We start from the raw sequence: 13,338 nt of genomic DNA, 5'->3' as shown, positions 1-13,338 counted from the left end.
ACATGCCCAGCACACACACGCGCGCACGCACACACAAATATTGTCAAATACTCTAGTGTAATCTTTAACTATCATTCACCAGGAGTGCTCAGAACAAATGTAGGTGGTAGACGTCGTATGACAAACATTACTGTCTTCACTGCACCAACTTCCACCAACTGGCTGGTGTTACTAAACAGTTCCTCCTGAACAGGTTTGCACAAAAGTCACGTCCGCTTGTACTCCAGGCAGAGAGGGTAAACTGTGACATTACCTTTAAACGTATGATGTGTATTGATTCCAGGCTGTTTGGTACGATACAAAAGGGTGTTCGCTCACTCTATGGTGAATGATGGTTAAAAACAAAACCCAGCAAATAGAGACATTTAAATAATTTACGATGTATTTACACAATAATCCATCATATTTTCCAGCAGTGTCTTTCTATCTTCTCTTCTTGTGAATGCATCTTTTAGTCTCCCATCTTTACTTTAGACGTCTGAGGAGGAAAGAGGACGGAGTGATTACAGGTTTTCCAATCCACACACAGTTGCAATCAGTTCTACATTTGTCAATTCCCGGAATATTCTAACAATTTCTTATTCATCATAATTATACTACTACTATGGAATTGATGGGAAAATTAGCGCGTCTCCGCTTACCTGCAAAATAGCTACAATGACACCAAACAGGCCAATCGCACTTCCAAATATTTCCACGATGAGAATCTTCACGAACAGACTGCCGTTCTGGGCGTCAGCCAGCGCCGCGCCGCTGCCGACGATGCCAACACAGATGCCACAGAAGAGGTTGGAGAAGCCGACAGTCAGGCCGGCTCCGAACATGGAGTAGCCTGGCAGGACCAAGAACACGAGCACAACTTACTGGTGAAACAGATACGGACAGCTGACAGTACAGAGCTCAGTCACTTTAATGTTGCATTCTTCATGGGTATAACCTCTTGAAAGCAAACATTAGTGTGTGCTGCTGCCTCAGAGTGCAGCTGCCACGTTATCTTTTAATAGGAGCAACAATTATATAAATCTGCTGATTCCAAGTTTCCTTACCAGCTATGTAGTTCTTTGCCCCGATGGTCTCAGGGGTTGTTCCACTGAAGTTCTAGAAGATAAAGCAGATTACTTTTACAACTGAACAACCCTCCACACACCGAGCCTTTTCAATCATTTAAAATCTTTCTTTTTTAGTGTTAAATCTCTGGATATCACCTTGTGACTATCCCATCAGTGTCGAGACCCAAGCTTTGGAAACACCTGAATTAATAAAAGTGTAAAAACGGCTGCTGCTTACCTCAGCCATGTTGCTGATGACGATGGCCATGATGATGCCGTAGATCGCTACAGCTTCGCAGAAGATGATGCTGAAGAGAGACACGAGAAAAGACGACAAAGTGAGGAAAAAACATGAAGCTTTCAATGGGCCGTTGGTTAGTTTCTGTCCATCACTGAGCCTACCTGACCAAATTCTTGGTTTTAATACGAGGAGCCTTGACACCACCACCGATGATGCTTGAGCCAGTGATGTAGATCCCCCTGGAGAACAATCCAGCACAACAACTTTGCCAAGAACAGTATAAACAAAAATATTTAAGCATATTAGCATTATAACCTGCTACGAACTCCTGTTGGGGGATTTTGTAGTTTAAAAAGTTACAAATCAACATCTAACCAGATGTTTGTTTTCTTCTCACTTGAGACTGAGGACACCTCAGTGTTCTCCTACATTACTGATTCTAAGATTTTCCAGTTCCACGTTCTTTTCTGAGTGCTTCAAAAGAGGAAATGATATGAAAAATGTGTGTGTTTTAAGCCTTCCGGAGCACTTGCCTCACACATTTAGTATCTGTCAGGAGGTCTGCATGTGTGCACGTCAGCACTCACCAAGCTGCTCCCACCACGGACAGAGAGATGGCCAAGCCGATGCCCAGGTTGGCCCACATGAAAGGAGACGTTTCTGTGAGGAACCTGCGAACGAAGAGGTGGAGGAGTTTACGAGGCAGCTCTTCCAAGGATTACACGACACACACACACACACACACACACACACACACACACACACATTGTAGAAAAGGTGTGTGGGGGATAATATATATATTCCTGTAAAATTTGCACAGGTTTCTAAAGGCCTTACATAATCATGACAGAGGTAAATACAGGGTGCCAGGAGAAATTCTAACTACACATGAAGTGAAACAAGTGGGACAAAGAGAAACTGAAACATGTTTTTAGAAAGACTTTTGGCCATTCACTGCTGTGACATCCTTCACCCTCACCACCGATCTGATACAAACACTGCCAATCTGGACCCGTCTGTTCTAATCTGTTTGGATGAACTTTAAAGTTTCCTGCATACTTTCACTGAACTGAACAAAAAAACGAAATTGCTAAATCAAACCTAAAAAACTTTGCTCAGAACAATATTTAACAATAAGCGTTGGATTTTTTTTTCCCCCTTCTAGAACATTACTGGGATAGTATGAAAAATGACAAACATCTAACCAGCAAAAAAAATAATAATCTGGGAAACCCTATATTAAACTGTTAGTTTGAGAGAGATAGATAGATAAATAAATAAATAAATAAAAAATAAAACATAAACCTGGATTATTCATCTTCCATCAAATGATCCTGTTGATTCAAATTCACTGAAAAGCCAGTATGTAAAAAGGTTAGATAGTTCATAAAATAATCTGTAAAGGTAAAGAGCCACACAATGTAATATCTTCTCTCATCTGGTGAGAAGTCAGCAGTGAACCACAGAACAAGACACTTAGAGCCTGCCAACTCCAGCTTGAGCCTGCAATCCAGTCCAGAACAGAGAATCTTCAAGATGACACAGCTGACATGCTTATTAACCAGCTGACATGTTAATTAACCAGCTGAAAATATTCTCCTGCCAAAACTATGTAACTCACCATGCCACATCAAAACGGAATCCAAGGTCGAATATGGTGTAGCAGATCCCTGTAAAAATAACAATGGTTCAGATGTGAATGTGGATTTGAGTGTTGTGATGACATCCAGGTAAGAGCAGTGTTTCACTGCATGAGCAGACGTGTTCCCTGGTGGTCCACAGCTTCACGGAACCGTGTTACAGTCATAGGAAGAACTTCCAGCCTCAGCGTGATAGCTCACCCTCACATGAGAACCGCTGCAGTTCCTGTCACCGACCGTGTCACAGCGCGACGACAACGGCTAACGCCATCTTAGCAGGTTTTAATCATTTCATAATAAAGGTGAAATTCAAACCAGCTCCACAAACTACCTAATGAATTGATATAAGATATACACCCCAATCGCTGCACGTCCAAACATAAAAAAAATCTTAGCTAGCGTTACAGCTAGCGCAGCTAAACTTAGTGACATGCTAACATTAAAGTAACAGCGACCCACGTATCTTGCTCTTCAGTTAAATTCGGCTAGAATTTCATCTAAATCACTACAATGCATGGCTGACAGTGTTTCTACAGACACCAGCTAATTTACTGTATTGACTACCTCTAGCCAAGAGGATGGAGCGAGCCGCTGTTAGCCAGGATTTAGCCTGGTCCCAATTCAAATGTCAAAGTTAGAATTTCCCGACCATAAACAACGAACTCACACATCGTTCTTGTCAACACTTTATCTTTATGCAAACATAAGTAAAAACAACCTGACAAATTATAGGAAAAATATGATCTTACCGACGATGAGTATAGTGCTCCAGAAGGCCAAAGTGACCCCCGTGTAAAGAATGGCGTGTCCGTTCATCATCCACTCTAGCAGCATCTATTCGGCGGTTCCCTGCTAGATTAGCAAGTTAGCCTTGGCTAAAATTTAAAATTTGATGCCAATAAAGCTAAAACAACGAAATATTATTGTTATAGGAGCGCTATCAGGCGTCGGAGGAGGAAGCCCCGAAGAGCATCAAAAGCAGAAGCTAGCTAGACAGTGTCAGCTGATCAAGCTCGACTGGCATGTGACCGCGACCAGGCGGCTGCGTCCCATTACATATTTGTCTTCGCCTTGCTGGAACACTTTTTCTGCAGCGGTGTTAGGTATTATTGTTCATGTCTTCTCATCTTACATCGATAAAAATTTCAAAGAATCGTTTTCTAGCATTTAAGTATGCACAACACGACGGTTACGAGACAGCCGGGCCGTTAAAAGCACACACGGGCAGAATAGCAGACACATAGAAGCGGAATGCGTCCCTCCGGAGAGCGCTGGAGTGAGAGCTTCCTGCAAGCGCGCGTAGCTTTCACTAGATGTCACTCTTGCATTTAACACCTCACATGGATGAGCGTAAAGCCATCCAAGCCCAATTGAACGTTGTCATTTCCAAGTTTATCCACTTGGCGTTATTTATTTTTTATTGCGAGGGCATTGTTACTCAGTGTCTTTACCTCCCTCTCCTTGAAATGTTAAGTCTACAGTTTTTCCTTTAGACCAGGTTGGAATGATTTCAATGACTCTCAGAATCTGACGTTTGGAACAAATCATTCGAAATTGAACATTTTTTTTCACATGTTATTTCGAGGGAAACTGTCTCTCAGGGAGTGTCATTCATCAGTGTTTAGAACGATGAGGTATGTTACGAAACACCCTGTCTCAAAACCAGGAGGAGGAGGACTCGGCTCGTTCTCTGAGGGAGACGCCGTGTTTTCCATTTCTGGGTTGGGTTTCCTTCAACTATGGAAAAAAGATGGGCCGTGTCCTCAAAATACCTAATACAGACCTAGAGATGTCTGGTGCCAATGAGTCCACCAATGACGTTCCCAGTAGTAATATGATCTTACTATCTAGTTATTTATTTACAGGAAATATCAGATCACATATACTTTTGTGTTGATGGTAATGTGTAATTGGCTTCATATCATGTCTCCACATCATCACATTAATCTACGCAAACGTTACATCAGAGCAGAATATCTCCAAAGTACGAGCAAAACATGACAGCTGATGCTGCCCAACTTCTAAATGTTTAAACACATAAAAGCATCAAAATGTAGCAGAATCACGTAAAATAATCTAGACCAATGCATATTTTATGAGGACCTCATTAAAAATTGCACTATAAGAAATATAGGCTCCAGCATGAATAGAGCTTTAGCACTCTCACGTCTAAAAATCAGGTGGCGCCTGAACAGCTGCGTTCGCGACAGCTCTCCTGCACCGACTCCTCGGCTGTTTTGACATGTGGTTGCACTTGATGTGTAAGCTGCTAATGTGACGATTCCCAAGAGAGAATCTCTCCACAACTGTTATCCTTTCTTTTGCATTAAACTGCACTGTTGGGGAATGAACATTCTTTTGTGACTGATACAACCTTGCAAGAAATTGCATTTTACCCTGCACGCTGACTGTTGGTGTAAAAGACACTGGCGGTTTTTTTAGTCCCTTGTTGGACTGAATGTTTTTTATTCTTGTTTGTGGAACTTCTTTGCATAACAAAATCATATCAAATCAAATGAAACCAAAATGAAATCTGTGGCTAATACCTGAGTTATTTGTATTTCATATATCTTTAAGGGAATAAAAAAAAAAGAAAGAAAAACACAGAAGCGCCACGCTGGAGACCAGCTGCATATGTATGTGTTTATATCATGAAATGTTTCACCTCCACTATAATCTTCCCATTTTATTGGATTATGTTCCTGTTCTCCTCTGACAACTGGTTGCAATCTGTGGCAGGGTTCAGCTCTGAGGCCACAGAAGCAATTCGGCTATGAAGTTTATCACTCATGTCTTCTATTCCACCACAGGTGAAAAAAATAAATAAAAGCTATGATGACAAGTCTGTACCCTGGAGTCATTTTATTCCCACCATAGTGGGAAGTAATAGATTGGCTTCCTCTCCCCTCCGAGGACCAGACAGCAGCCAGAAAGATTTAGACTCCGGTCATTTCTCTATTTCACTCACACCTGGGTATGTATTTCTTCAACAGGAATCAAGATCTCAGGCACTGATCAGTGTAGAAATGTTGCACACAAAAGTCTGCTATTAGTTCCTTCCAAGCACAGCCAAATTTGAATTGATTTAAATTGTTTTAGATAGACACAGCAGACGGGACCCAAGGTGCAGGCTGTGCTAAGACGCCCCTGAGTCGTTTCAGCACAAAGTAGCAGGGTGTAACGAACATGGAGCACCAAAACCAAATGGCTGGTAAAGCGCGCAGGAGCATATACACCGAGTTTGGGCTGGAAGTCCTAAGGTCAGAGAGAAAGACGCTTCCCAAGGTGGTGGAGGACAACCGAGCTAAGATCCTGTGAGAGTTCCAGACTCAGACTGACAAACTGGTGATGGGCAACTAACTGTGCACCGTGCACACAGAGGTCAATCTGACACCACCTGTCCTGAGAATGTATATGAGGTCTACATTAAATGAGAGAAAAGTCAGAACCATGTAGAGAATTCCATCAATCTCTAGATACAGGTGATTAGACTCTGCCACAGAAATAATTCAAACTAAACATTTTGTTTTCGCTAAGTCACCAGAACAATATCTAACCATGTAATCTAATCGATATTACAAAAAATAAAGTGCTGAAATGCATGAAGTTGCACAGACTGCTGAAAGATTTAACATCATTGCAAGAGCATTGATTACTCTTCCCATCCAGTGAAAATGATAATTCATTACTTGGTGTTGTATTTCCTGCAGTGTGTGGTCATGTGTGCAGCCTGATGCCAACAGTTTCAATAGCCCTCCTGTCTCATAATAATCAAACCCTTTAAGTTGGTCTTCTATACGGCATCCTGACCTGAGACCAGCTCGCTCCTCTTCATACAATCTGCTGCTTCTGTGGCGCTTTCTCTTGTCCGGTTGTACCAAACACCAACTGCCCCCTTCAGTCACTCCTCCCCTGTTTATTCACAGTTGTTGAAATTGTGAGTAAAATCGATTGTGTGTTTATTTAGAACTGTTGATGAGGGTTTTGTTTTAGCATAGATTGCTCTCTGCATGTTGGACCGACAACCTCAGAGAGGCTCAGGGGGCTGGAGTCTTAATACGGGAACTCAAGAACTGAAAGTCCTGCACTGTCATCGGTGCAATAGAGAAAGCAAATTGTTCGGGCACCATTTGACTTTTTCATTTGTATATAAAGTGCAAATACTGACCTGAGGTAATCCTGTTGAAATGAAGTCTAACTGAATATGTTCATGAGTAATGCAAGCACATCATACTTATCATATTTTCAGTAATTTTTCATGGCTATGGTATCTATTTGTGTATTCAAATATATTGTTAATTTTTGGTGTGACCTCCCAAGAAGGTTCTATTTTTCATTTTCATGGACTTATTTATCAGTTCGAGTAAGATTTGTTGTTCAATTTGTCCATTTTATGTCTTATGACAGTATGCCTGATGTCAGCAAAGCAATTTCCTATAGAAATCATTTCCAAAGATCAATAAAACCATGACTGAATGTCTTGTTTTCAGAAATCTACAATCTAGATGATAAATTTCCCAACACTTTTTTTGTCAGCGTACAAATATGTCATGTGCACTACATGGATTAAATTCATGAAAAGATGATGCAATTTGTCAGAAAAGTGATGTTCCAAAGGACATCTGAAGAGTAACGTCATCCGACCACGTTCCTGTGACCTTGGGTCTCTACTCTACATTTCCAGTAAATAGAATTAAACCTCTGGTAAACCCCTGAATCTTTTACTACGCCCATCAAACTCTCTGTTCTGACGTGGTATTTCACCTTGATAACGGTGGAAGACTTACCACTGAAATTCAAAAGGAGGTCTCTTTTTTCCCCATCAGAGTTAGTAAGTTAGTCAAATCAGGGATCTCATTTCTAGCCGGCATAATCGATTTAGCAAGCTGAAACAGATATTACAGTTGTACCGCTGGGGGAGCTTTCCAGCAGACTCATTTTAAAATGAGAAACACACGCAGTTTGATGGCTTCATGACTTACAATATTCAAAACGAGTAATGTGAATTGTTGTTAATCAAAAAAGCAGTTTGTGGTCTTGGAAATCCAAATTTAGTCCCGTAATACCATACATAAAGTATGTCACCCTGCCGCAGTCTGAGGATTTCTTAAAACAGGTATTTGCTTGGATGTTGGTGAGAACAGCTGGCGAAGCTACGCTTGTTATAGTCTAGCAAATTCCCCCAGCAATTATGTTCCATTGTGAAACCAGCCAGAGACGCAGCAAATGATTTTGTAATGCAGAGAGAGCTGCATTCTGGATGAGAAGAAGAAGCACAGAAGAACCACGTCCTCATAAAAGATCGTGCTTGTTTTTGAGCTGATTTTTAGTGCAAATGCGATGCACAGCAACACAGTTTTGTCTTCTTCAGTGACAGCCGTCAGGCCGTCCCACAATTTGGCTTTAAAAGAAGCCGAGCACGTGAAGCAAAGAATTTCTGCTTCCAGTTTACGATGGAGAATAGAACCAGTGTACAAGTGGCACCCGGTTTAACTTTAAAGATTTAACGTAGAATGACAGGTTTGAGTCGCCATACTGTACTTGTAATGACAGGGTTTGGCCAATAAAACAGCATCCCTCTGTATCCACTTCTCATTACACGTCCAGGATTAGCAAGAAAACAAAACCAAATAAGGTGATTAGAGACTGTAAGTCTTTAGTTATGAATATTAAGCCTCACCAGATATGTTTATTGTTCGTCACACCTTCATCCATCCATCCATCCACCCATCCATCCATTTTCTACCACTGATCCTGTTAAGGGTCGCGGGGGGGGGGGGGGGGGGGCTGGAGCCTATCCCAGCAGTCTTCGGGCAAGAGGCAGGGTTCACCCTGGACAGGTCACCAGTTCATCACAGGGCCAACACATAGAGACAGACAACCATTCACACTCACAGCCACGCCTACGGTCACCTCAATGTTTTCATTTGTGAAACAAAAAGGAAAAAACCCACATCGCAATCTCTTGAAATACAGATTTTTGCTGTTCAGAGCCCAGCCTACATGAATTCTCTATGTTTAAAACTTACATTGCTGATGAATATCCTGCCTCCAACTACCATTCCTGAAGCATAAAACTTTACTCATGGCTACTCTCAGCATTCACAGACCAGCAGTGGTAATAATGTATCTTGTTTGGGATTAATGTGTTGTTTACCCATGCCTTATTAAATCATATGCAGCTGACTTCTGTCTGGGTAGCACTACATCACTATTCAATTATTCAGAATCTCTGCTGTCCCACCAGAGGAGACATTAAAGCTGCTTATAAGTCCATCCATCCATCCATCCAGTCAGTTATTTCTTTACACTGAGCAAGCAGTCTTTTACTTTGCTGATTTACATGTCTGCTCCATGAAACAACAAAACAAAACAAAACAAAAAAAACACTGACCTTGCAGTTTTTTTTTCATCCCTCTCCATGTTTGTTCCTCTCCCTGGTCAGCTTGACCTCCACTCCTTCCGTCTGATTTTCCCCGCAATCACAGTTTTTTTTTCACATTAAACAGCATAACTTCATTGGCTGTTTTTTTTATTCCAATGTCAAAATGATCTTTGACATAACATGAAATTGTATGACCTGCAGTCTACATTACTGTTACTTATTACAGCTTTGATTTGCTTCCGAAGGCAGGACAGCCGACCTCCATTAGCCTGCTCACGAAAACATACGAGGTGTTCACTGATTTTTTTTTTTTTTTTTTACAAAAAATTGATGGATGTGACCAAATTTTGGCCTGATGTGTTTTTTGCATTGGATTACAGAATTTTAAGATGGTATTTTCTTCGAATCATTCCATCAATCAGAGTTTAAAGTACACGTTAAAATGTAGGAAATTAAAAAAAAATAAAAACAAAGACTAATATCTAAACAGCTCCCAAGTTTTTGAAAATCCAATGTGTAAAGTTGTCGTGAACGTGTCATGGGCCTTCAGAAAACCTCAGAAAAACCAAATTAAATACCAGGAATCTATAAGATGGCAATAAAATGAGAAGATATCCACATTTAGTGTTAAAACAATGATGACAGTAGATTAAAAAGTGCCTGACTTGTTCACATTTCTTACCAAATTGTGGCAAGTGTTGCCGGCTAATATCATGTATATTATTGAGCCTTTTGGCCCATGTTAAACAACTATATTACCCAAGCTGCATCTTCCTCCCCTGTTATAATCTTCATGGACAGGGTGTATGGTGCAGGGAACAGATCAAATTAGCTGCATTTTTATTTGTTTAGTTACAGTGGTCACATTGTAAGACAAGCAGCTAATTAACTACTTGAAACCTGAGTGCAAATATCTACAGGTGCTGCCAGCTCATTCACAGCCTCTCTCTCTCTCTCTCTCTCTCTCTCTCTCTCTCTCTCTCTCTCTCTCTCTCTCTCTCTCTCTGTCCTTGTTATTGCTGTTTTAAAGCAAATGCAAGACTCTTGCTGCCTGAAAGTGCTTTTATTCTAATTAGGGAGAATCTTGACGCCACATTAGAGGACGATACTCCAATGAATAAATTGCGGTAAACCTAGAAATGCTTTTAAAATAATTTAAAAAGGACATGACAGGTCTGCAGAGAGCCTCGACTGATACTTTAGGGTATAACTGAAACGCTCACATCCACTGACCCGATCGCACAAGCGCTCACGTTGCATGTTTGTGGAGTACCGGATCCTGCTCGTACCAGCAGATGAGTGCCAACGGTTTATAACGCACAACTATTGACTCTCTCTTACTGATGAAAGACTGCATCCAAAATAAAAGCAGAATATTAGTTTTATTTGATAATTGACCCTATCAGCCCTGGTGTTAATGCATACAGCCTGAACTGCATGCCTTTATTGCACCAAATGACGAATACTCATTCATACCACATTTCCACAATGTCCCCAAGGCTTTGTCTTTATGAACGTGTTTACACGCACGCACATACAGTAATATACAGCAAAATAGCCCAGGTCCTGACTTATTGGTGTCAGGATGTACGTATGCATCTTCATGCCTCTGTCACAAATATGAATATCACCATGGAAACCAAACAGAGTAAAGAATGATTGGATGAGGTCAGCTATGGAGCAATGCTTCTTCTTTTCAAAAAAAAAAAAATTGGACATTTTTATAATTGGGATAAAAGGCTTTTTACAGGACGCAGCCTGTGTGTCATGTGTTTGAGGACATTTTGAAACCATCAGTCAAGCGTTTTGGTGGTGAGTATCTTGTTTTAGAAAGTTGAGGTGACCGTATTTAGACATGAGGATGGAACAAAGGTAGAGCACTTTTGTCTTTGTCACACACGCATCTTAAATACAAATGTGATTGTGACGAATTAAAATTAGCTGTGTCTAAAACAGATGAGGAAGATCACAATGTTTCTGTCTGACAGAATCAAGCCTTAATCACAATGAAGCAATGAGTGTGTTTACATGCGTTCTTGGATGCTTCTCTTCGTTTATAAAAATAATATAAATATCCTAAATATATCCTGTAAATCTCTGTAGAATCACGAATGTCTTAAGTTTTCATGATTTCTCCTGCCAGTAGATGCTCATGAAACATTGAATTAAGCTCTAATCAGGATGCAAAAACCATTGTGAGCATGAATTTGTGCAGGTTAAGCCGTAATCATGCGCTCATGATTCCATAATTCTGTTTGTGAATGCTACAGATGCAGCTTCCCTTCAAAAAACAATGATTCGTGCGCGTAGCTCCAGCCACACAAATTAACTATCTTTAGAAAAGTACATTGAGTCTCAATAATAAACTGAGACTTCCAGAAAATGTGTTTTTGTATGAGTTCACCAACTGTGCTCACATAAGCATGTTCTCTGTTTCAAGGAATTATTAGGTTCAACTCTGGTTTTTATTTCCCAGTTTCACTGAAGTAAACAGTCTCTTCTCTCCCTGATGCATCGGGGACCACCTGCATGGTAGTTCACAAAGGATGCAGGTGCTTTTCTGTAGGCTAGCCTTCTTCTCTCCTTTGATAAAAGGCAAGCACACGGGAAAAAAAATGTGACAACAGGCAATGAGGTGTCATTTTAAGTTAGCATTGAGGGCACTAGATGTAATGCATCTTTTTACACATTGAATTCGATTTCCTGCTCCAGCTCAGGAAACATCTACGCCTGGGAAACATAACCAATGAATCGAAAAATAGTAATACAAACATGGAAAATGGAAGGTAAACGAAAGAATACAACCTGAGGGAAATGACGAAGGGAAGAATGTGGTGCACCAGCTGCACAAGTCTTAAAGTTGGTTTGCCGAAGCAACGATCGACATTATTTAAAATGCACATACCATTTGCTAGCGCTTGCTAACTGGAGCTATAACCTGCTGGAAATACCAGACTATGGAGAGGCTGTAGCGGTAAAAACATTGAAGACATTTAATAACAGGGGTGTTTTTAGCACATTTACAACATTTCTTCCACCCATCCAGTTCTCAATTCAATTTTTCATGAATTTACTTCAAATTTGCACAAATTCCACCAGAACTCAAAGATGAACTGAAAAGATTTAGGTCGCCATAGGTCAAAGGTCATTGTGACATGAACAAATTGTGGAGGCGGTTATTCCCTAGAAATTCAAGTTGATTTTTAATTCAAATTGATACATGTACATAGTAGAATACCAAACATCTACATCTGAACGTCAAAACGTGACTGGGAAAGGCATGTAGGCTATAGTGGTCTAATTTAATTTGCATGTTTGATCTTAATATGGAAATATACTTCTATGATAAAGTCTCCATTATTGATTAGTCTGTGTGTTACTCAAGAGCTTACATGTTAATTAAGATTGTAAATTCAGTGGAGGCTCTTAAATCATTACTGTTGCGAACAAGCCACCGTGCGTAAAATATAAAGCTGTTCCAAATATTTGACGGCGTAATCTGTCACAGAGACATCATTAAAAAAATAAAACCAATACAACAATGAATAACCCACTGTGTATTATTAATACATCCTCTCCAGCCCTTTGATAATGTGCTGCCTTCAGCTTGGATATTGCACTGGGATATATGATCAACCTGAGTGCTGTTGTTTTTGGAGAGAGCAGACATAAAGAAACTAATGCTATTGATCCGTCTGGACGAGGTAGCCTATTGTTTATGCTGCCCTGTAATCTTATCTATCATTAATGGGGGATGGTTTGCATCTACGTCATTCCAGGTTTTGCCAGAAATGCCATTCATCTATGTGTGTCGCTAAAGAAAATCCTATTTGTCATTATATGATCGTATCATAACATAATTCTAATGTAAACACTGAGAATAATATTTCATCAGCGTTGCCATTAAAATTAAATCAAGGAAGAAGTGATATATTTGATCAGATGAGAAAATAGTTTTTCAGGTGAGAAAAAAAACATGAGAAGGAACTGATTTTGCACAATCCCTCCGTCTGCTGGAAATAA

The 13,338-nt window shown here is 40.4% G+C and overlaps 1 protein-coding gene across 1 annotated transcript; it reads right to left on the bottom strand.

The window, feature by feature from the left end:
• Window positions 1-327: 327 nt before the first annotated feature.
• atp6v0b (ATPase H+ transporting V0 subunit b) lies at window positions 328-4,144 on the bottom strand. Its single transcript, XM_086204077.1, has 8 exons — window positions 3,680-4,144; window positions 2,912-2,960; window positions 1,878-1,961; window positions 1,452-1,529; window positions 1,288-1,357; window positions 1,047-1,098; window positions 642-832; window positions 328-478 (listed from the first exon to the last, which is right to left on the bottom strand). Exons 1-8 carry the CDS (start codon window positions 3,762-3,764, stop codon window positions 452-454), a joined length of 636 nt encoding a protein of 211 aa, XP_086060203.1. The 5' UTR covers window positions 3,765-4,144; the 3' UTR covers window positions 328-451.
• Window positions 4,145-13,338: the final 9,194 nt, after the last annotated feature.

Source organism: Aulostomus chinensis, chromosome 5 (assembly GCF_037954235.1).
Source record: "Aulostomus chinensis isolate RoL2024-O1b breed Wild chromosome 5, RoL_Achi_v1.0, whole genome shotgun sequence".
NCBI classification, from domain to species: Eukaryota; Metazoa; Chordata; class Actinopteri; order Syngnathiformes; family Aulostomidae; genus Aulostomus; species Aulostomus chinensis.
This window is presented reverse-complemented; position numbering and strand designations above follow the sequence as displayed.

Excerpts from the sequence above, each read along its gene's own strand:
- atp6v0b (XM_086204077.1), bottom strand. The coding sequence starts at position 3,764 with ATGCTGCTAGAGTGGATGATGAACGGACACGCCATTCTTTACACGGGG. Across the intron at positions 2,961-3,679 it reads GAGCACTATACTCATCGTCG|GGATCTGCTACACCATATTC; the intron begins GTAAGATCATAT and ends TTATTTTTACAG. Across the intron at positions 479-641 it reads TCATTGTAGCTATTTTGCAG|ACGTCTAAAGTAAAGATGGG; the intron begins GTAAGCGGAGAC and ends TTTCCTCCTCAG.